A 24,698-nucleotide genomic window follows, 5' to 3' on the forward strand; every position below is an offset into this window, starting at 1 on the left:
TGAAGCTGACGCTGCGGATGTAATTGAGCAGTTTCCTCTCTCCTGTCAGGTCAATTTTGGGGTAGATGCTGAAGTTTTTGGGACACAGGTCCCTCTGCATGTTGTGGAGAGCGTGGGCCATGGCGCACACCACGTCAATCACAAACTGGACCTTCCCCTCCTGCTCGTACTGGAAATCGATGCAGATACGTTCCTGACCTGAGAGACACACAGAGAGAGGACACACAGAGGTATTATTTACTGGGAAAAGTCCCTTTTTCTCATTCCTATAGAGCTCCCCCAATTCCCCAGACAAAATGGTGACAAAAAGTTAATACTGAAAAAGGAGTGGAAATAAACTGTCATACAAAAAAAAAAAATAATAAAATAATAATAATAATAATAAATAGTGACATGAAGATTGTCATCGACTTCTGGAAAACCTCCCGCTCAGCAGCCCCGGCTCTGAGGGCTCACTTGTTGAGATGGTAAGGTGCAAAAACTACTCAGTTAATTTTCTTTTAGAAAAATATCACAAAATTTGTCATCAACTCCCAAGAAACTTCAGAAACTTGTTAGACTGTAATTTTATTTTCTTTTTTTTCCCAGTATTTTTATCGTTTGGATTGCGAAGAATGTTTGCATACAAAGGCAGATGGTCAACAGGCTGTGGAAATTTTTTCTCAGTTCAACTTTTGAGCATTTACAGTAAGGTTATAATAAAATTCCCCCTACTGCAGAAAACATTGGCATTCAATGCTAATCCAAAGACAAACGGTAGTTTTGCGCACACTTTTTGATAGCTTTTAGAATATCAATTCAATCAATCAAGTCCTAAAGGTATTTACTGTTTCAGTGACCTGATGCCATTTGACAATAACAGGTATTTTAAATTGTTAAATGAAAAATAAATTAAAAATCCTACCTCCATTACATATTCAGAATCAGAAATACTTTACTGATCCCCAGGGGGGAAACTGTGGTTTGTTACAGTCGCTCTGATGCCAGCATAGAGAACAATAACAAGAAGAAATATGTACAAGCACAAGCATGTAAAAGTAAAAATGTAAAAATAAAAATACAGTAGTATCCAGTTGGTTCAATATGTAAATATTTAAAAAAAAAGTATGCATAATATGCTGAGTATGTTCGGTGTAAAAATAGAAGTGCCAAAAATACAGTGAAGTACAGAAAATTAGCACAAATATATGAATATTTCATTTACAATACTGATAATGTGCAGTGTGTATAAATTATAAAAAGTGTGTACAATATAAAAACTGTGTGCATTATGCAACAATACAATTCATAAAACTAATATGTACGTTCAAAATATAAAAAATATAAATGTATAAATATTGTGTGTATCGAGTAGTTTTTCTCAGCAAAACACATAGCAAAAACAGAAAAAATGCAAAAAAACTAAAAACACCATAACAAAAAGCTGCATATTCAATCAACACAAAATTACACTGGGCAGAAAAATCAAGTTTTGATTCACATATAACCCGTATGATGCGAGAAACAGCTGACCCTCAGCGATTTTCACAGTATCTAATATGGCCCCCTTTTAAAAAAGTTTTGGGCACCCCTGTCAGAGACTGAAACAGGAGGAAACCGCTCATATCAGCTTAGTTCTGTTCTGTCAGAAACAGGTACCTGCTGATATTTAAGCAGCACAATTGCTGAAAGGCTTTTTTTAAAATCATGGCAAGTGTTTTGGGTTTTACCTAATTATTCATCAAACCTCAGTGAGATAAAATGATTTAAAAAATCAGAGCTGCAACTAGCAGGGCTCGCAACCAAGGACAGAAGGCAAGTATGTATATGGTTTCATATTATTATAATATTATTATAACAATACAGCCATAAGCTAAAACATCAAAACACCCGATGAAAACATCAACAACAACCAGCTATGAAAGCAACGCCATTAACCTTTAGGGAACTTTATCAATACGCACACGCACTTATATCGCTCTGAGCACAAAAGACGCTTTTTCTTTCTTTTTTTTTTTACCAACATCAGTCCTAATCATAAATATCAAATATTTCATTACTTTACATAATTTCAACAATTTAAATGCCAAACACAAAAACTGAATAATTTTGAAATGTCATATATGCAAAGTAGCCTTTTTTTTAAAATAGTTTTTTTCTTTTTATCACAGCCTGGAATATATCAGTGATCTACAGCAACATTTATTGTGACAGTACACCTTGTGGAAACTGCATGTTTTTTTTTCTCTAAGTGTAAAAAATATGGTTAAAAAGACGTTATCAGGTGGAAAATAGTAAAAAAAAAAAAAAAAATTCAAGGCAAAAGAAATAATACAATGCAATGTTTTAGGCTTTAATGGCTGTGGGATCAAAAATTGCAGTTTTAATGGGTTTCAGTTGTTTGTTTGTTTTGCACATGACAGCATGAATTTAACCATTTTGTTTCCACAGTGTATTTCAGACTTATTGTAGGAGCTGAGCTGGAAATACCAAGATTATACAAACCTAAATAATCTTCCCAAGATGTAACTAAAATGCGTAAACACAGCCAAAATTATCAAAAAATTAAGAAAGCGCATTACATGCACCGAGCAGTCCCGGAGGGGTTAACACAATAACCAAGCAGACAGTAAACACAAAACACCAACAAACAACAGTATTTCTGACAGCAGATAACCAGCATCTATAACATGTAGCACAGCATCTATAACATGTAACACAGCTCTGTAACATGTAGCACAGCATCTGTAACATGTAGCACAGCATCTATAACATGTAGCACAGCATCTGTAACATGTAGCACAGCATCTGTAATGTAGCATCTACAGCATTCTAAACATGTAGCACAGCATCTGTAACATGTAGCACAGCATCTGTAACATGTAGCACAGCATCTATAACATGTAGCACAGCATCTGTAACATGTAGCACATCTATAAACATCTGTAACATGTAGCACATGTAACATGTAGCACAGCATCAAACATGTAACACAGCATCTGTAACATGTAGCACAGCATCTATAACATGTAGCACAGCATCTATAACATGCATCTATAACATGTAGCACAGCATCTGTAACATGTAGCATCAGCATCTGTAACATGTAGCACAGCATCTGTAACATGTAGCACAGCATCTGTAACATGTAGCACAGCATCTATAACATGTAGCACAGCATCTATAACATGTAACACAGCATCTATAACATGTAGCACAGCATCTATAACATGTAGCACAGCATCTGTAACATGTAGCACAGCATCTCTAACATGTAGCACAGCATCTATAACATGTAGCACAGCATCTATAACATGTAGCACAGCATCTGTAACATGTAGCACAGCATCTGTAACATGTAGCACAGCATCTATAACATGTAACACAGCATCTATAACATGTAACACAGCATCTATAACATGTAGCACAGCATCTATAACATGTAGCACAGCATCTATAACATGTAACACAGCATCTATAACATGTAGCACAGCATCTATAACATGTAACACAGCTCTGTAACATGTAGCACAGCATCTATAACATGTAGCACAGCATCTATAACATGTAGCACAGCATCTATAACATGTAGCACAGCATCTATAACATGTAGCACAGCATCTATAACATGTAACACAGCATCTGTAACAGCCTTTACCAGACAAATAATCAATACCATCAACTTTACCGGCGGTGTTTTCACCCAGCGGCTGTTAGCTTCATCCAATCCAGCAAAAACGACACCGAGTCCACCGGAGCCCGTGTGAAATGTCCACAATGTCCAATGTTTGAACACGAAAACTCCAGATATCCACACCTGTCCCCGGATGTCCTCTCCTCTCTGCTTTAGCGCACTTCAAAGCTCCGACTTGAACTTTTTCCGTCATGTTAGCTAACACGGCTAACTTTAGCTAGCTTACCGCTACATAAAACACATCCAACCGCGCTCCAAGTTCCGCGGACACGATCCGGACTGACGGCGGGGACGGTAATTTCCGTTTGATTTTAAATCGACTTTGTAGCAGTTTTTACCGAGTAGCAGCAGCGAAGCAAACGGACAAACAGAAACTGCTCCCGTGTTTGAGATTTGAAAACTTCCGTTTCCCGCGCCATGACGTCACAAAGGGGGGGGGCCAGTTTAAGGGGGTACTCCCGCGCTGGAATCAACGACAACACAAACAGGCTGCAGCGCCCCGCTGCTGCTGCTGAGGGGGGAACCCCCTCGACAGTTAAGGGAGCCCCTCACTGCGGAGAAAGCCGACATACTTTTTCTTTATTTTTTTAAATCAAGACTCAAACTTTAAGATATTTAACTAAACAGCAAACACGTGTTCAGTCCAGAGACTCGGAGAAAATGCATCAAGGGTTTGTCCCACATCATATGTTCAAGGACGGTCGGAAATTTAAAAATTCAACAATAATTTCTTGTTTTTACAGTCTCTGGCTTTTATAACTGGGTTCCAGATAACATGCTTTCCAAACCAGGTTTGGAAAGCATGTTATATTAGAAAAAGACTAAAATGAGACCACATAGGAAACATACAATTTTATAAAAAAAAAAAAAAAAAAAAGGGAAAAAAGTGAGCGCTGAACATAACTGACAGTTTTCTGGGTGGATCACATGACCTCCGTGCAGGTGTGACAAACGGACTAATTTATGTCGCACAGGTCACAGTCCGCTTCATGTCATCATCAGTCCGCTTCATGTCATCATCAGTCCGCTTCATGTCATCATCAGTCCGCTTCATGTCATCATCAGTCCATGTTTTTATTCAGTCATATTCTTCAAACTGCAGAGGCTGAAAAATGTCATTGATCCCGGGAGCAAAATGTGACTCTGACCAAATTAGTTTTCTAAGATTTAGGAAAAAAGCTAGGGACAAATTTTTGAGAAAAAAATCTTGAGTAAAATATACTTTTAATGACTTAAAATTCTGTTACAAAACGATCAGTTTTTCCAGGTTATTTTTAACTTTCTTGTGTGTTTTGTATTTTATTTTTGTACTAATTTTCATGTTTTTCCCTTCTAATTTCTGACCAAGTTTCTTTCATCGCGCGTCGCTCTCTTCAGGTGTGTGTTTGAAGGAAATCAAGTAAGTGTGCTCAGAGTTCAAAGGGTTAACTGAAAGTCAGTCCTTCATCACATCATGAACAGACAGATCACAGCGCCTCCTGCAGGCCGAGGACCTTACAGTCTTATATTTCCTCCAGCTTCTTCTTCTGTGTGCGTGTGCGTGCATGTGTGTGTGTGTGTGTGTGTGTGTGTGTGTGCGTGCGTGTGTGTGTGTCACTGAGCGTTGCTGCTCTGCAGCTGTCTCGGCAGCTTCCTGCGGTCCTTCCCGGCGTTCCTCTTCCTCTTCTTGTTGAGGAAGTTGTCCAGTTTCCCGCTCTTCTTCAGCTCCTGGTATTTTTCAGCCAGCTGCAGCTTCTTCTTCTCAGCTGCAAAACAACAACAACAACACTGAGAATCTCCAGACGTGACCTTATTATCAAATTCAATGCATCCTAAAATCTGACAGGTTTTTTTTTTGTATTTGCATTTTATGTATGTATTAAGGACAACACACATTAATCACATTTATGAGAATGTGCCGGCGTCAGCCATTAGAGCTAATGCTTTTAATAAATTAAATAATTATTATTTTCTTACGCTGCACCGTAACTTTTTGTGTTTTATACCTTTTTTTGTAATTATTTGTTGTTAACGTGTTAAAACCCGAACTAAGTCGGAAATATGAAAAATGTGAAGAAAAACTTTCACATTCACATTTAAACGTTTGAACTTGAAAACTTGAAAATTAACCAAAAAATGTTAAATTATTCAGAAATTAATTTTTTTTAAAAAGTACAAGAAAATTCTGTAAAAAATAGTGAAAAAAGAAGAAGAAGAAATGAGGACATCACATAGAAAAAGTGTTAAAAATATACTAATTTTGTAACACTATTTTAAATATGTAATTATGATTATTAGAAATGGTTTTTCCCTAGCTTTAAAAAAAAAATTAAAAATCATAAAATCCAAGAAACGTTCTAAAGGCTTTTTGGCCCCTTCTGATACAATTTTTTTTTAATTCATCTGGATTTTATGCAGCTTTTAATTGTGTGCAAATATAATTATAATGATCATAATTACATGTTTAAAATTTATTATTATAAGAGCTTTTTTCCAGATCATTTTATTGTGTTTTTTTTCTTTATTTGTGTGACTTTTTTCAGGTAATTTTGGTTATGTCATTTCATGACATATGACACATTTCAAAATAATCTAATTTAACTAATTGACTTTTAATTAATTCTAATTCAAATGAAAAATTCAAAACACACAAACAAAAAAGACATAAAAAGACATCATTTTCAAGCTGTTGGTGCTGAAAATGAAGAGACGCGGCGAGGAAACGTGAACGTTTGGCGTGAACGCGTTCTTACAGCTCTTGAGGAAGAACGGCCGAGCTCCCTGATTGGCTCGTTCTCTCTGCTGCCTCTTCAACTGCAGCTCTCTCTCTCTCTGCTGCTCTCGACTCAGCCTCGCTCGCTCCTGGTTCTCCTGCACACACACACACACACACATACGCACATACACACACATACGCACATACACACACATAAACAACACACACACATACACACACGCACATACACAACACACACACCATCCTGTTACCACCCTGTGCACCCATCTTATAATAACAATTAAATAAATCATAATAATGATCATTTTAAATAATGATAAATAAATAAAAAGAAATAGTAATAATAATAATAATAATTTTAAAAAATCATAATAATAATCATTTAAAAATAATAATTAATAAATAAATCATAATAATGATAATTTTAAGAAATCAATAATAATAATGATACTAATAATACAGCTGGATTTAGGCGGTCAGGCGCTGTGTTTGACGTATGACTCTCACCATCCTCTTCAGGAGGAACTGCAGCTTTTCTTTCCTCGGTACGTTCGTCTTTATCTTCTTCAGCTGCTGCTTCTGGACGACCTGCAGACAAACAACAACACAACTTTCATTTTCAGTCCCACATCATGATGTTAAACAGCGTCTGCCAATGTTCGAAAATCAGATTTATACGGCGCTCCTAATGTGACACAGGGGAGAAAAAATAGATTGTAAAAAAAAAAAAAGATAGATGTAGAAAAAAATGGATGTTGAGAAATAAATTAGTGGTGGAAAAAGTATTTGATGGAAAAAAAATGAATGCTGAAAAAATTACATTAAAAAATGTTGTAAAAAAAGTTATTGGTGAGAAAAATAGATATTGAAAAGATTACTAGATAATGAAAAACATTTGGTGGTGAAAAAAGTGGATGATGAAAGAAAATAGATGGTGAAAAAAGTAAATGTTAAAAAACAGACGGTAAAAAAAAATTAAATGGTGAATAAAAGGTTGCTGGTTCAAAAAAATAAAAAATATATATAAATGTTGAAAAATAAATATGGTAAAAAAAATTAAATGTTGAATAACGTAGACGGGTGAAAAAATTACACTGTAAAGAAAATAGATGATAAAAAAACTGATGTTAAAAAATAGATTATGAAAAAAACATGGTGGGAAATAACCAGTTGGTGAAGAGAAGGCGAAAGTTTCCCGGGAAACTGTTTTTTTTCATTTATCCATCTTTTCTCCCTGGCGTCCCTCCAGGTGCTCAGCAGGTGTGACTCCTCCTCTCACCTCTTTCTCTCGCCGTTTGATGTCGGTGATGAACTTGTACGTCTTCTCAAAGATCTCCGGTTTGTACTCTCCGGACAGGTCGTCGAATCGAGGATCTCTCAGCGTCTGAGAGCAAAAACAGAAATCCGGTTATTTGATCTGCAGCTTTTGCTTCACTCAGCGTCAGAGTCGGTTTTTCTGACGTGCGTCAGACAGACGGGAAATGATCACGCTGCAGAAAGAGTAAAAAAAAAATCACTCGCCGGTTTCCTGACGGCGACGACCTGACGGAGGAACGGAGCCGGCTTCTTGGCTGAGACCTCCATCGGCCTGAGGACACAAACACAGACGTGAGCTCAGCAGGAGAGGACGCGAGGACGCAGAGACATCACAGAGACTCCTCACAGACTCCTCACAGACTCATCAGAGACTCCTCACAGACTCCTCACAGACTCCTCACCTGTTTTTGTTCAGACTCCTCACGTTTCTTTTTCCCTCCACTCCCGCCGCTGCCAGCCGCTGCCGCCACCTCCACACCGCTGCCGCTGCCGCCGCTGCCGCCGCCGCTGCCGCCGCCGCCGTACGCCACCTCGTTGTAAACTTTGGTTCCCACTTTGCTCTGCAGCTTCATGATGTCCTCAAAGGACATGTTGGACAGCTCTGGGAGGGGGGGGGTCAGGGGACAAACACGTTTCAGCTGCGCCGGCATTTCACAGGAGGCAGCGTTCACGTTCACACACATTTACGGATACTTTTCCAGGACTTTTCCAGGACTTTTCCAGGACTTTTCTGGGACGCTGAGACCATAAATTCTCTGAAACAACCATCAATAATCTTCATCGGGTCTTTTCTATATAATAGCTGTTTAAAATATGTATTATTTTCGAAATAATGAGTCCAGAACAGGAGCTGAATATTAAAATATAACTAAGGAACTATTTTTGAGAAATCCTCCAGGCCCACTGACACAAAGTCACATTTTCTTTTAACTTTTTTGTCTTTAAAACGTTTCTTTTCTTTAAAGCTGTGAGGATTTTTCTTTTTTTTTTAGGGGCGATTTTTGAAGAAAATATTTTTGCAAGTTTTGTTGTTGTTCTTTTTTGTTTTTTTTTAAATGTGGCAAATGTTTTTGGTTTAATAGTTTGGGGAAAACTTTTCTCATAAAAATTCGGGAGATTTTGAGATTTTTTTTAACTGCCAAAAATGATAAGTCACCTTTTTTAATGTCGTCTCTGGTCCGGATCTCACTGCTTCCGCCTGCATCCTCTGGACCTTCATCCTCCTCATCCTCATCCTCATCATCCTCATCATCATCATCATCATCCTCCTCCTCAGAGGCTTCACTGTGTCCGTCCTCCTCTTCATCGTCCTCCTCACCATCATCATCATCATTGTCGTCAGTGAACTCTTCCTCCTCCTCTCCTCCATGGTCCCGCTCTTCCTCCTGGGCTCCTCCTCTTCCTCTCTCAGTGAGCAGAGCGTAGTTCCTCTCCACGTCAGAGTCTTCATCGTCACTGCTGCTCGCCGCCATCATTGTCTTCTTCTTCTTCTGAGAGACGGCGAGCGCTCGCTGCTGCGTCTCTCTTTCCTCTTCGTCTCCATCTCTGAAGACGAAACCAGAGAGTTTAAAAAAAAACTCATGTATGACAGTGGACAAAAGTCCTAAAATCCTAAAAACATCCTCAAATCCAAGAAATGTCCTCAAATCCAAAAAATATCCTAAAATACTAAAATCGTCCTAAAATCTGAGAAACACCCTAAAATCCTGGCATTGTCCCAAAATTTGAGAAATCTTATTCCAAAATCCTTGAAACGTCCCAAAACCCTAGAAATATCCTAAAACCCTTGAAATGCCCTAAAACCCTAGAAATGTCCTAAAATCGTAGAAACGTCCTGAAATCCTAGAAATGTCCCAAAATCTTACAAGTGTCTGAAATTGTGTCTCGTCTAGAATTGCGTCTGCTTCCGTTTCTGTTGCGCATATATTGAGTATTGTGAAAGGCGCGCTATAAATAATTGCGTTCAAATTTTAGAAACGTCCCCTGCAGGCTGCAATCTAGCTTCCCGCCACCGGCGGCAGCGCGGAGCTCAGAGACTGAAACAGGAAGAGCGCGCGCCATCTTGGATCGTTACCTTCCTTGAAATTCAAATGAATTCAGCTCACCTGCGCTGTCGGCGAAAGTCCAGGTTTAGCGGACTTACAAACACCTGACATCGACGTGGAGCCCCCCGAACTGTTGCAGAGACGCTCACCTGTCCTCTAATGGGTTCGTATTATCAGCTTTTGTCCGAAAAGCAACTTTAAAAGCGGAGAAAGTCTTAAAAGTACTACTTTACTCAGACAGCCGGCTAATCGATAACCTAAGTTACTAGTTGGTTAGTCGTTTAACTAGCAACTTGGTGTTATTATCTATAAACCCTAAATGACTGAAATATCATCTTTTTGCTGTATTTTCTGCTGCTGAGCTGGTTAATCCTCGCTGATATGAAACGTGTCACTATGATCACAAACTGCAGACAAGCGACTGTGAACCAAACTCCACACAGAAAACCGACACTTTGACATTTTTTAGTTTTTTTTAGCATATGTAGAAACAGCTTTTCTTTGACTTCATATATGTTAGGGCATCGATGGCAGGTACACTTGAATTCGGGGTAACTTTAGTCCAGTGAAGACGCAGATTTATTTCGGAAAGGTTTTGTTGTGGCAGCTTGCTCTCGTGTCTTGCTAACGTTGTTTACCCGACATCAACTCGTGTAAAAATTACTTTCCTGAAAAATATCGTTTTTCTATGACAGTTATTTATATGCCGAAATGACAACTAGTTTGCAAGAAATGTGACGAACTTTAAATGTGAATTTCATTAACAACACACGACTTAACTGCGAACGAAATCATTTAAAACGCGCAGATTTTTAAATTGAGTTTGGCGGATTCAGAAGTGAAGAGTCCAGAAATCAGAGCAAAGCGAAAATATTCTCCTCGTCAGCGGAGACACCGGGACACATCTGTCTCCGGGAGATCCGGGGAAACAAAGGTGCATTTACCTGTGCATTAAGGTGTTTTTAAAGTCCTGTTTTGCTAAGCTTCATTATCCACGTGTGTTCATGTCGGCTGCACTCCGGTAACGATACTCAAACCGTTTCCGGCTTCAAAATAAATGTTTCACTTTTTTTCTTTTATGGTTTTGGACCAGATTAAGGCACAGATATGCTGTTGTTTTAATCACTGCAGCTTGCTGTGGTTTATTTTAGTGCCATGTCCGGTTAGATAATATTTCTACCACAATGAATGTTTTTGTACACTTTTATTTTGTAGGCAGAGACATTAACAGCCGTGCAGTGTCGCCCTCTGCAGGTCAGACTCAGCGGCAACAGCTCCAACCAACAATCTGTTTAAAAAATTAACATTTTTCTACAATTATTTCCTCCAATTAACATATTTATATGCATTAACTTTGACGACAGTGACTGTGGTTTACTTGATTTTAGAAATCCTCTCTCACACATTGCGTGATTCTATGACAGAGCCCCGAAAGAGGCAATGGAGAAAAAAAAATGGTGAAAATAATTAAAATAACACTTTAAAATAAAATAAAATAAAACTTTATTGATCACCGGGGGTACATTGTGTTTCCATACAGTCGCTCTGATGTCAGCATAGTTTATTTTTTTTAATGTATTTTATGTATATATATATATATATATATATATATATATATATATATATATATATATATATATATATATATATATATATATATATATATATATATAATATATATATTAAAAAAAGAGAAATACAGTAATAATAATAAACAATAAAAATAAAAAATGTATGTAAAGATTAAAATGAAATCTAAAAGAAAAGAAATACAGTAATAGACAATTAGCACTGACATGTGAATATTTAAATTATAATATGTATGTGCCGAGTGTGTAAAATCTAAAACTGTGCCCTATGCTACAATGTATAAAATTTGTAAGTAAGTTACAAAAATAAAAATATACATATGCTTATAATGCTACAATGAACAACAGAGATATACATAAAATAACAAGAATGTATACAATGTGTGTCGCATGTTATATATCGCCTACATTTAGGAGTTGGGGAGAATATTGCACGTTTGGATATTTGCAAAGAGGAATTCTGTAGTTGAATTATTGCACCAAATATCGCTGTTAAATGTACTGAAATGAAGAAATAAATATATTTTAATTTTTCTAAACTCCAATGTGTTGACTCAATAAATAAAAATTATCCCGATGATGACAAACCCTCTGTTAATATGTGCTACAGCACCTAGAGTTTAGATATATATATAAATATATAGCAATACAAAAAGGTGTATACATTATATATACATACATAAATTTGATAACCTTGCCGCATTGTCGCGGATGAAAGGGCAGATTGTCTGACAGCAGTGCAGTGAGACAAACGGACAAACAGAGAGGAGCACCGTGGATTTCTGGCAGCATGGATCTCCAACATGGTGAATCTCTGACACAGCTGTTGGCAGCACGGATCTCCGACACAGGCTGGCACAGCGTGGATCTCAGAAACGCCAGCTGGCAGCGCGGATCTCTGACATGGCGGCTGGCAGCAGATCTCCAACAGCGTGGATCTCTGACACAGCCGCTGGCAGCGCGGATCTCCGACAGCATGGATCTCCAACACAGCGGTTAGCAGCGCCGATCTCGATCCCTGAATTACAAATATTATCATTACAAATGATGTCACACCAGAGGACAATTAAAAGGACAGCCACCACAGGCCAAGGCAGGGCAGGGTTGTTTGGGCTACAGTCCTTCCAGAATTAGCCTTAGCCCCACGTTAGCGCTTCCATCGAACAACCAAGAAAAGGACCACATCAGCTCCTTCAACTGTCGTCGGTGTTCGCCTGAACTCTGCTGACAAGCTCCAGCAGCGCCTCCGCATCCTGACAGCGTGATGCAGCTGCACACAGTAAACTGATCCCAGGTCCTGCTTACTGCCGTCAGCACTAGCTAGCAGCTAACTGAAGTTAAGTCGGGGAAATTAAAATGTGAAAATGGACCTTGACATTTAGACATTGACTGGAACCCCACCAGTATACGGATTAGCCCCAATTTTATATCGACAAAACTGTCCGCCGTCGCCACTGTATAGGCCTTTCTATAATTATTACTGGATCGTTATTGTTCCTGTTAAATCATGTCTTTGCTTTGTTTATGTTCCTGTCTGCACGACTTCCTGTTTCAAATGCAGCCAAGAGAAATAGAAATGTTTGTGACCCTTTTGTTTCTCACACATCGGATACATCCTGGAAGTTTTGTTTTTTCTTATGTGTTATTGTTATTGTTTTGTTATTATTAAATTATATTATAATTCTACAACACACACACACACACACACACACACACACACACACACACACACACACACACACACACACACACACACACACACACACACACACACACACACACACACACACACACACACACACACACACACACACACACGAGGAGGAGTTTATTCCGGTTGCTAGGAGACTCTGGTGACGATCTGTGCAATGTAGACAAAACCGGAATACACATTAACTTGTCCTTCAAAATAAAATTATATATTTGATCTTATTTATTATTGCTCTGTTATTCATGTTTTGTTTTTATTTTTGTGGTCATATTAATAACCTATATGTGTTATTGTTGATCAGAAATATATGAAGAAATATATTCAGTGATTCAAAGTTTCCAACTTCAACATTAATGATGTTTACATGTAAGCGCATCAATAATATATAAAAGTCTATGCTCCACGTAACGAGGTTTTATCTGAACAAGGTTTTACTCGTGACAAGGTTTTGTAATTGTGGTGCAACATGTTTATGTGATGTGTTACTCAAGTAGGCCTACAATTATTTTAAAATGCAGGACTTTAACTTACATTTTTTCTTACACCAGCATTACCATTTCTACCTTTGTAAAACAAATGAATATTTAAGTAAATATTTTGTTTTTGTTTATTATTGTGTACTTCTACCTTTGATATGTTAATTAGATTTTACACTAATACTTATGTACTTTTACTTGTATGTATGTTTTAATCAGTTTGGATCAATAAGCAAAAAAAAAAAAAAGAAGATATAATTCAGCAGCTCAAAGGTCAAATCAGGCCACTCTAGCGGTCCAACACACGAGGCTTTTATTGTGAAAAAGGTCCCCGGAAGTGGTGTTCGCCCCTCCTCACGCGGGGCCCCGGTTGCCGGTGCGCGTTGATTGAATGTTTGTGATCCGTCAGACGGATTAGAGCCCAGCAGGAGGAGGAACAGGAGGAGCAGCAGGAGGAGAGACAGGAGCAGCTCCGTGTCTGTTTCCTCCATCACAACTTTAACTCCCGCAGCCGCGCGCACAAACCGCGTGCAAGAACCGCGTGCACAGGCGCGTGCACCGCCGCTCTCACACCGTCCCGTGTTTGTGTTCTGCAGAGAAACCGGACCCGGGGGACCGGAGGACCGGAGACCCGCACACAGGCCCGCCGCTGCTCCGCAACAGGTCAGGAGGAGGTCTGATGGTGACGGAGGAGCTGTGAATGAAGAGGAGGCTGAAGGAGCGCGAGGAGGAGGAGGAGCACGAGGAGGAGCGCGAGGAGGAGCAGGAGGATGGTGTGATGGTTAGAGCTGCAGTCTGATGCGACAGAGAACCGCCAACATGATGCCGTGAGTCAGAAAACTCTTCACCTCCTGCACTTTATTTAACAAACACACCTGCCACCATTGTTTACAGACAGACAAACAAACAAACAAACAAACAAACAGGAGCTCCTCATCAGCCCACTGAAACCACAGCTACCTGGATCCATTTATTTCAGTCGTGTGGGAAGAAGGAAATGAGCAACTCAACAAGAAATGCTTCCCATATTAGCAAACTATTACTAAAAAGATGCACAAAAATTACTTGAAAATAAGCCAAAAAGAAAAGAAAAAATATGCACCCCAGCCCCAAATTATCTGAAAATTAGCACAAAAACAAAAAAGAAGCGTTAAAAATTGAGAAAAGAAAAAAGTAGGGAAAAAACCCCAAAATTATCTGAAAATAAGCAAAGAAAAAAAAAAAGAGATAAAGATTAAACAAACAAAAAACACCTAAAATATGCAACAACAAAAGAAAAAAGTAAAAAAAAATAAAAAAGCAAAAACAAGCTGTTTTTTACTTTTTATTTTTTGGGCTATTAACAAATAGCAAAAAGTATTTGAAAATAATTAAATAAAAAAAAAAAAGTTTATGGATACTTTTTTAAAATGTATTTTTGAATAAAATAAGTAATATTTGATTTAATGGATCCGTTTATTTTTTTATTTCATTATGAGCTGCTGTGTATTATTCATTGTTGCTTATGTAGGTCGTACAGTTCTTTATTTTTTTTTACACTGGTATTACCAGTTTCCCCTGAGTTAACTATCTGAATATTTAAATAATTTAAAATAAATATTTCAAAATGTATTTTGAAGAAGATGATATTGGATTTCATTGACCTGTTTAAAAAACTCTCCCTGAGGACCTCGTGGTCTTATTATCGTATGACGTTGAAATGAGGATAAAACGTGATCAGTAACGTCACAGTGATCACAGGTAAAGATCTGAGGAGCAGATTTTATTTTTGTGTTTGCGGCCTGACTGAAACCTCATCGGCGAACCTGTAAACATCACGTCCAGCTGCTCTGAGATCAGCTCTAATAATAGAGCGCCATCGTTGTCCCGTTGGTCCCGTTGTCTTCGGTGTGACTGGAGTTTTGACCTTTTGGTCCTCGCCGCAGTGCTGATCAATCCTCCGTTTCTCTGCCTCTCAGCAATCTGACGCTCTGGGTTTTGGTCCTGCTGAGTCAGATCGACGTCCCCCATTGAGTCTTTAGGCAGGTTTCCTTTAACACTCTCAAATTGTGCAAATTGAAATTGCAAATACAAAAATGCGCCTAATGGAAACACGCCACTTTCGAAAAAAAAAAGTTTTTACGCTTACAGGAGGTGGTATTTCAGGCAATTCGAAAAACCATATTTTGCAAAACTGCGATGGAAACACTTTCTTTTGCTTTTGAAGCTCATATGATGTGAATGGTAAATATCGGTAACACGACTTTCTGGATGCTAACCGCCATTAAACCCAAAGAGAAGAAAGAAAAGAAAAAGTACAACAAAGTCACATGACGTCGTACAAACATGACTCCGAGACCGAGATCTTCTTCACTCTGATACGAGACAAAGAAATTACGGCGACATTAGATCAACTTTATCGAGCAGCTGCAATAGAAATAAACCCTGCAATGTTTTGGACGTCCATCACCATGGTTACTGGGATGTTATCGCCAGAGGAGAAGTCGCTGATATCCTTCAATGGAAACACAGTCATCTCGCAATTTGATATGCTCGTGTTTTATCAAAATTTTGAAAATATTGCTTAAGTTTTGCACAAATCTGTAATGGAAACCTGCGTTTGTCCATCTGCGTCCTCCCCGTCACTGCTGAGACTCTCTGGACTCTGACTCGCCGGGTGTAGACTGTGTTACTGTTTCTAAATCTCTGCGGGAAACAACAATTTTTTTCCGCTGTGCAGCCATCGGGCCTTTTTAGCAGCAGACGAATTGGACGACAATGAAAATGTCGGCATCAGAATTCGCATTCAGCATCACACAAACTCACAACCTCAGACACCAAAAACAAGTCAGTGTCTCAGCGACCAGCAGGGGGCAGGATATCAGCTGTCTGTGCATGGAAAGCTTTCAAACTGCTGCCAAAAACTCACTTAAACACTGAACTCTGAGAATCTGCAGACTTCATGATGACAGCAGAGAGATGCTGATCGTTTGTTTTTTCAAAGACTGATTTCATCCATCAGTGAAAAACTGATGTTTTCCCCACAGACTGCAAATATGCAAATATTAAACACATACTCTACCATGATGGCAACAGTTTGTAATTTTTTTCCTCAACTTGAAGGTTTATTTAGTAAGATTTGCAGGTAATGTTAACATCAGCGTTTACAGTTAAATATTTTGGCTCATTTTTAGTTAAAGATGTTTGTGTCTGTGGCGTCTTTTAGATTGGTTTAATTAATTTGAACAGTTTCCTGTAACGATAGAGTGTTAGACAAAATAATAAAAAAGAAAAGTAGAAAACGAAAATGACAAACAAAATGATCTGAAAATAAGAAAAAACCCAAAATAAATAAATAAATAAACAGGGACATGTTGATGCAGATGCATATTTATTTTTTCATTTACAATGTGACGCACATAAAATGGAGTTTGATTTTGCTTCCGGACGGATGAGGCCGACACGACAAACCGAACTGATCTAACGAGGAAGAAGAAAACAAATTACAGCAACTAAACTCCCGAACTGTAACTGAGAGATACTCTTCTGGTTTAAAGGAAAAAGCTTTTTGACCTTTCCGTGATGCCCTCTCTCGCTCGGTGCTCGTGTTTCTGCAGAACAGAGGAGGAGGAAGGAGGTCAGGCCGTAGAAACGCTCTGTTCTCGTTAGCGGATTCGTTCAGTGTTAGTTTGGGTGTTTTCATGGGATTAACTGACGAGAAGAAGAAACGTATCGAATCTCCTCAGACTCTGATCCTTTAAGCCCCGACTGCAGTCACGGAGGGCACAGAAACACTGCAGTCAACAGTAAAACGTCTTCAGTCAAAGTCTGACGCCGTGATTTTAATTCAGCTCTCCTCAGAAGTTTTAACCCAAAATCTTCGGAGCGCCGCGAGCGTCGCAGATGACGGTCTGACGACACGGTTTTGGCAGAAATGTGTTCAGAAAAGATCGTACGTGCAGGTTCTGGTGGCTGAAACCACGGCCGATGACATTTTGGGACATTTCTGGGATTTTAGGTAGTTTCCACAACATTTTCCAACATTTTAGATTTTATGACATTTCAAGGATTTTAGGAAATTTCTGGGATTTCAGGACGTTTCTCACATTGTAGGACATTTTTAGGACTTTAGGACTTTTATTGGATTCGATGAGTTTTCTGGGATTTTTGGATGTGTCAGATTTTAGGATGTTTCTAGGATTCAAGGACATTTCCAGGATTTTAGGGAATTCCTCAGATTTTAGGGACATTTCTAGAATTTTCGTACGTTGCGAGCACTTTAGCACGTCTCTAATATTTTCGGACATTTCTAGAATGTTAAGGCGTTGCTAGGATTTTAGGATGTTTTTCAGATTTTATGACATTTCAAGGATTTTAGGACGTTTCTGTGATTTTAGGACATCAGGGTCTCAGCTGTGTCCTCTGTCGGGGGTGTGGGGGATCCTCCTCTGGCTCTTTTTTGATCAACAAGCTCCATTTTGATGTTGTTTTATGTCTCTGACACCTTATGGAGACTAAAAGGACAAAAACTATTCACAGAGTCCATCACTTTATTTTTTATTGTGAATTAGAAAATGTTTGGGGCCCTATCAGGGGCCCTATCAGGGGCCGTGTTTGACAAATTTGGGTGTTAAGTGGAGGATCACTGGGTCTTCAGATGTGTGATGGTGTCCCAGTTTAGTCTTTTTGACTCCCTGTGGTGAACAGCAGCGTTGAGCGCGAGGTTGCAGCTGCATGTGTGATCAGCTGTGTTGATGAGGAACGTGAGGAACATGAGGAACGTGTCGAGTTGAAGGAGGACGTCTGTTTGAGGAAACTGAGAGCTGAACTTCTCCTCCCAGCATCGCTGTTTACAGACCCGATTGTTATTCAGACAGTCGTGCTGAGCGTGCGCGCGGTGACGAGGCTCTGACAGCAGGAAAACAAACAGTTTTCAGAGCAAATATTTCTCCAAATGAAGGTGAATTTTTTACGTCTTTTCGTCTGTTTGAGCTAAACGATCCCCGAACGTTTCATTAGTGCCTCCTGCAGCACACCCCGATCATTAAACTACGTCCTCATCATCATCCTGCAGGCAGGGCTCGGTGGAGCTCGCCTCGCTGCTTGGTTACTGTTGCCACAGTGACCAGAAACACACACACACACACACACACACACACACACACACACACACACACACACTCAAGGTCATATGGGAACAGTTGTGTTAGTATTCCTCCGGCGGTGAGGAACTACAGCAGGGAAGTTGTAACCTTCGTGTTCATCAACAGTACGAGCTTGACGCTGACGTCTGAATCTGATGTTTCGTTCCCGTGTTTGTGAGGACGGACGTCTCAGTGCAGAACAGGAAACAGAGCGCTTCTCCTCGCCACTGACGAGGCGTCTCGAGGGGCTTTCACACCTGAAAAATGACTGCTGCAGTGCCTGTTCAAAATGTGCATGTTGGGAACAGGACAGTAAGAAAATAAGCCGAAAAAAGCAAAAAACAAAATTAAAAAAAGAAAATTATTTTAAAATAAGCCAAAAAAGAAAAGCTAGAAAAAATGAAAAAAAATGAAGAATTACCCAAAAATAAAAAAAAGCAAGTAATAAACAAATACAAATAAGAAAATTACCTGAAAGAAGCACACAAAAAGTCAAAAATAAGCAAGAAGGTTACATGAAAATAAGCAAGAAAAGAAAAGAAAAAACCAAACAAACAAACAAGAAAAATACTTGAATATAGGCACAAATAAAAACAAAAATAAATGAGAAAATTAAATGAAAATAAGCATGAAAAATAAAAGTAGCAAACAAACAAAAAACAACCAAGAAAATTACCCTAAAAATAAGACAAAAAGCAGTGAAAAACAAAAAAGAATGTACTCAAATAAAGTATAATATTTTTTATATAATACATAAAAATAAAGTAAAAAAAAAAAAAACACAAGTAAGTTATGTGAAAATAAGAAAAAAGAAAAGTAAAAAAAAGAAAAAAAATCCCTCCCTATGGGTTAAATGCCTGACCCCCCCCCCCCCCCCATAAATAACGAACGGTCCCTGCCTGTAAGTCGGGCAGCAGGGACGCTGACTCTGGGTCAGTCGGTTAATTGTTGTAATTGTGACCTGTTAGTGACCCTCGAGTCTCTCAGTGACGGGCCGGACTTTGTGAAAAAAATAAATAAAAAAATAAAAAAAACATAACGAGTTAATTAGTGAAAAGTCTAAATATGATGAACGTGCAGCAGCCAATCAGAAACTGTTCAGAGCTCTGAGCAGCGGGAGCGTCCTGTGACGGTGATGTTGACTGTGGAGGAGTCCTGAACAGCAGGCAGCGTGTGTGTGTGTGTGTGTGTGTGTGTGTGTGTGTGTGTGTGTGTGTGTGTGTGTGTGTGTGTGTGTGTGTGTGTGTGTGTGTGTGTTAATCCAATCTTGTTGTGTCACGTGATGCTGTCGGCCATATGGCTCCAGCCGTCCACGCCGCCTACAAAACATTTGGGATGTGACCTGCAGCGTGCCAGCTGCCGCCACGTTTACCCCCCCCCCCCCCCCCCCCCCCCCCCCCCCCCCCAAACACACACACACACACACACACACACACACACACACACACACACACACACACACACACACACACACAGAGAGACACACACTCACGCCAGAAATCATTAATTTTATTAACAGACGTTTATATTTCCACTCTCTTCATTTCTGCTGTTTTAGGGCATTGTTAGGATTTTTGGACATCTCTACGGTTTTAAGATATTTCAAAGCTTTAAGGACATTTAAAGTATTTAAGCACGTTTCTAAGATTTTAGAACATTTTTCAGATTTTTCTGGGATTCCAGGAGAGTTCAAGGATTTTTGGACTTCTCTACGGTTTTCAGATATTTCTGGGATTTTTGGACGTTTCCAAGATTTAAGGGCATTTCTCAGATTTTCAGTATTTTCGAACATTTTACTCACTTTATTTCTGGAGCAACAATGTTTGAAAAAAATCTCCACATTCATTTTATTGTTTTCTCTCAGTCAGATTAAGTTTTCGGTCTGATTTTGTCAACTTAAATCTTCAGTACAATGAAACAAAATAATTTAACCCTTTGAAACTGGGATCGCCTTCACTTTTTTTGTGCTGCTTTCAAATCGGTGCAATTTTTCTCAAAAACATGGGAAAAAACTAAAAGTAACTTGGTAAGAATTAGAAATAAGATTTAGAAATAATTTTTTAAAAAGCCAGGGAAAATGTTTATTTATGGCTAATGATCATAATCACATATTTAAATTATGATACATATTTTTTTGCATGTGCTTTTTTTAAAACTAATTTTTTTTATTTATTTTTTTTACTAATTTCTTGATAATTTTCGGGTCATCTCATCTGCAACGTGCACAACATAAAGAGAGCTGCACAGATTAAAACATTTTTAATAAAACAGCAGATATTCCTGAAAGTCGGGCGGTCCGAGGCGGGATTAGGCGTCTCCTCCGTGTCACTGATTCTGGTTGTTTTTGAAGAAGCTGTTGACGAGTTTCAGACACGAGACGCTTCATTAATTTCCGCTCTCGCAGCAGAGGGCTGCTGTGGGCGGCTCGCCCGCTTTAAGCCGCCTGATGCTGCGCTAATTCCTGGCTGGATTAAGAGCTGCAGCCTCACCAGTTAAACGAGGCCGCCGCCTGTTGACTGAGAGACAGACGGACGGACAGAGAGACAGACAGAGAGACGGACAGAGAGACAGACAGAGAGACGGACAGAGAGACAGACAGAGAGACGGACAGAGAGACAGACAGAGACATGGACAGAGACAAGCTTCCTGTTAGTTTTCAGCGATCCCTGCTCTGTGTGTTTCTGGCGGTCTGGAAAAGACTCCCTCTCAGTATATTTTAGGGAGTCTGTGCGGTCTGGATTAAAAATGGACTCGTCGTCTCCCTCTGTGGTGAGCAACCGTCTCTACATCCATCAAACATTTTCAAAAACCAGCGTCAGAAAACCAAAATTCAGCCACGAGCAGCGACGACCTTTAGAAGCTGAAAACGGAGAAAATCAAAACCTTAAACAGTTCGGACATTTCGGGGATTTCAGGACATTTTTAATATTTTCGGACGCCTCTGGGACTTTAGGATGTTTCCAGGATTTTAAAAACTTGTAGATTTTAAGGATGCTTCTCGAATTTCAGGATACCGCTTAAGTTCAGGGAAGTTTCTCAGATTTGAGAAAGTTTCTATAATTTCAGGACTTTTCTAAAGATTTAAGGACATTTCTAGGATATGAGGATATTTGTAGGGTTTTCGGATAAGTCTAGGATTTTGGCACATTTCTAAGATTTAAGGACATTTCTATGATTTTTGAGTTTCTGGTGTTTTTGCACAGTTCTATGATTTTAGGTCATGTCTAGGATTTTAGGATATTAGTAATATTTTAGACATTTCTAGGATTTTAGGACATTTCCAGTATTTTCGGACATCAGTGTCTCAGCCGTGTCCTCTGTCGGGGTGTGGGGGATCCTCCTCTGGCTCTATTTGATGCTGTTTTCTGTCTGACACCTTCTGGAGACTAAAAGGACAAAAACTATTCAGAGAGTCAATCACTTTATTGTTAATTAGAAAATGTTGGGGGGCCACCAGGGGCCCCATCAGGGCCCAGATTTGTCCCGCGGGCCGTGCGTTGAGCACCCCTGGTCTAAAGTGTTATATTTTATCGCGTATGTCGTCAACAGTTAATCTCGGTAATGTAGAGATCTCTTCGGCGTCTTCTTCATTGAAATGATAAAGTCAACAGATCGGGGACGGAGACGAACGAGCCGGCCGTCTGTCCTACATACAGCTGTGATGAAAACTGGAGCGCCGCCGTCTTCCTTCAGGTTCGCGCACAGGAAGTGGGTCACTGCCGTCAGTCACCGAACCGAGGTCGACCAGGAAACACCGCGACCAATCAGAGGCGGAGCAGCAGAGGCTGTCCGTCCCTGAGGACGCCGACGGGGAGGGGGAGTGAGACCTCCTGTCCTCACAGAGGCTGATTTTAGATCCTCAGGACACACTGAAGGTGTGTGTGTGCTGCAAAAACCAGTTTATGCTCAGAGAAATGTCGAATCGCAGCAGCTCTGCTGTGGTGCCGGGACAAATCTGGTCCCCGATACGGTCCCGAGTGGCCCCCCAAACATTTTCTAACTGAGTTAAAATAAAGTGACGGACTCTGTAAATCGTTTTTGTCCTTTAGTCTCCATAAGGTGTCAGAGACATAAAACAGCATCAAAATAGAGCTTGTTGATCAAAAAAAAGAGCCAGAGGAGGATCCCCCACCCCCCGACAGAGGACACAGCTGAGACACTGACGTCCTAAAATACTAAAAAATGTCCTAAAATGAGAAATGTCCAAAAAAAAAACATCTTAAAAACATTGACTCAAAAACATAATGTCCTAAAATCATTGCCTAAAGTTCTTGAAAGGTGTCCTTAGAAATCCTGGAGAAACAAAATCCTAAAAACATCCAAGGCCTAAAGTCCTTAAACAAACATATAAAAGGTATGTCCTAAATGTCCTACTGTCACTGTTTTTTTTGTGTTTTTTTAACTTCTTTTCTTTTTTTGTTACAAACTTTCATTCTTGTGTTTTTCACTAATTTCTTGCCGCTCAGTAGATAAGTTGCTCTGAAATGATATTTTCTGCTCTGCTCTTTAGTCTCGACTGTCTTGTGTTTTTTTCCAAACTATAAACTGTTTGTCGAAGCTTTAAGTTTTAATATTTATAAGATCTTCATTTTGGTGAAAAGAGAGCAGATTTTTTTGTTGGAAGCAGCTCAAAGACAGACTGAGATCAGAGGGAGCTGAAGGCCAAAATAAAAACACGGCGTCACGTTTCCGTCTTTCTGAACCACGAAGGACGATTTACACGATTTCAGCAAAAAACGAACACGTGAACTCGCCGCTCAGCACCGCCCTGCCGGGACGAGCACGGGCAGAGAAACGCTGCCTCCGTGCAGGTTGGCGGGCTGTGGGAGGCGAGCTGGCTCGGCGCCTCGCAGCAGATACCCTGCTGGAGTAACAGATGGCCCAGTGCATCATGGGAGTTCTGTCCACAAATATCTGTTATGGTCGTAAATAGAACAGGAAGCTGCCACAGAGGTGAAGGAGGCAGGTGGACAACCCACGTCTCGTACTGGTCTAACTGTCCACACACTCTGTGTTTTACAGCAAACTGTGTGTGTGTGTGTGTGTGTGTGTGTGTGTGTGTGTGTGTGTGTGTGTGTGTGTGTTGAACAGTCGGCTCCAGATCGTGAGCGCTGCGTCTCCTCTGACGTGTGCCTGACTGTCAGTAATCTGATTACTGCTGACAGGAGGCGTCTTCATTACTGCACAGCTGCTGCAGATGAAACATTTATAACCTGAATCCAAAAAAAGCTGCGTAAAACATCAATGAAATCTCAGTGTTCAGACGCGTTTTTACCCATTCATTTCCATGACTTTGAGGTAAATTTTCAAAACCATACATCCTCAAAAACAACCATCAGTACTGTTTATTAATTATAAAAATGTGGGCTTTTTTTTTTTTTTGGCATTTTTTTTCCTTATTTTCTTTTAAGAAAAAAATTGGGGATTATTTTTTTCTGTATAATTTTTGGGCAATATTTAAAGAAACATTTTTCTATTTTTTTTTTCAATATTTTTGTGATTTTCCTCTTTTTTTCTTTAAAAATGTTTTGCTTTTTATTTTTTAAAATTAGTTGCAAGAAAAAAAAGTCTTTTCAAAAAAAATATATACTTTTTTTTTTAAAGAAAACATGCTTTCCAAACCCATAACCCAAGCTATATTTTATGTCACAATAAAATTGTTGTTAGTACGTGTGTTTTTCTTCAGTATTGGCTTCTGTAAAATTGGTCTTAAATTTTATGCCAAAACGTCTTTGAAAGTCTCACTTTTTTTAAGCGATAGGAACCATGAACATGCAGAAAAAGCACATTTACGGTAAATATAAAGTCAATATATAAAACATATGAACTAAACACGAAACTAACAGCGGTTAGTCCATACAGCGGCAGGAAAAGGTCAATCATACTGATGATAACTATAACGTGACGTACAGATACGTATACGTCAGACGTTAGCCGCTCAGTTCAGACCGCGAGTGTTAACGGAAAACGTCCGACTGTGTTTGCAGACCTTTCTCACCGTTTATCTCAGCAACAACGAGCAGCACTTCAGCGAGGTTCCCGTCACGC

General features: G+C 39.4%; 1 protein-coding gene across 1 annotated transcript; it reads right to left on the reverse strand.

The window, feature by feature from the left end:
* Positions 1-4,970: 4,970 nt before the first annotated feature.
* rrp36 (ribosomal RNA processing 36) lies at positions 4,971-10,797 on the reverse strand. The gene is made up of 9 exons (XM_042485268.1): positions 10,696-10,797; positions 8,863-9,251; positions 8,209-8,307; positions 8,108-8,147; positions 7,911-7,977; positions 7,669-7,773; positions 6,897-6,977; positions 6,406-6,523; positions 4,971-5,418 (listed from the first exon to the last, which is right to left on the reverse strand). The coding sequence occupies exons 1-9, from the start codon at positions 10,701-10,703 to the stop codon at positions 5,267-5,269; spliced, it is 1,059 nt and encodes a 352-aa protein (XP_042341202.1). The 5' UTR covers positions 10,704-10,797; the 3' UTR covers positions 4,971-5,266.
* Positions 10,798-24,698: the final 13,901 nt, after the last annotated feature.

The sequence above is a fragment of the Plectropomus leopardus genome, chromosome 4 (genome assembly GCF_008729295.1).
Source record: "Plectropomus leopardus isolate mb chromosome 4, YSFRI_Pleo_2.0, whole genome shotgun sequence".
NCBI classification, from domain to species: Eukaryota; Metazoa; Chordata; class Actinopteri; order Perciformes; family Serranidae; genus Plectropomus; species Plectropomus leopardus.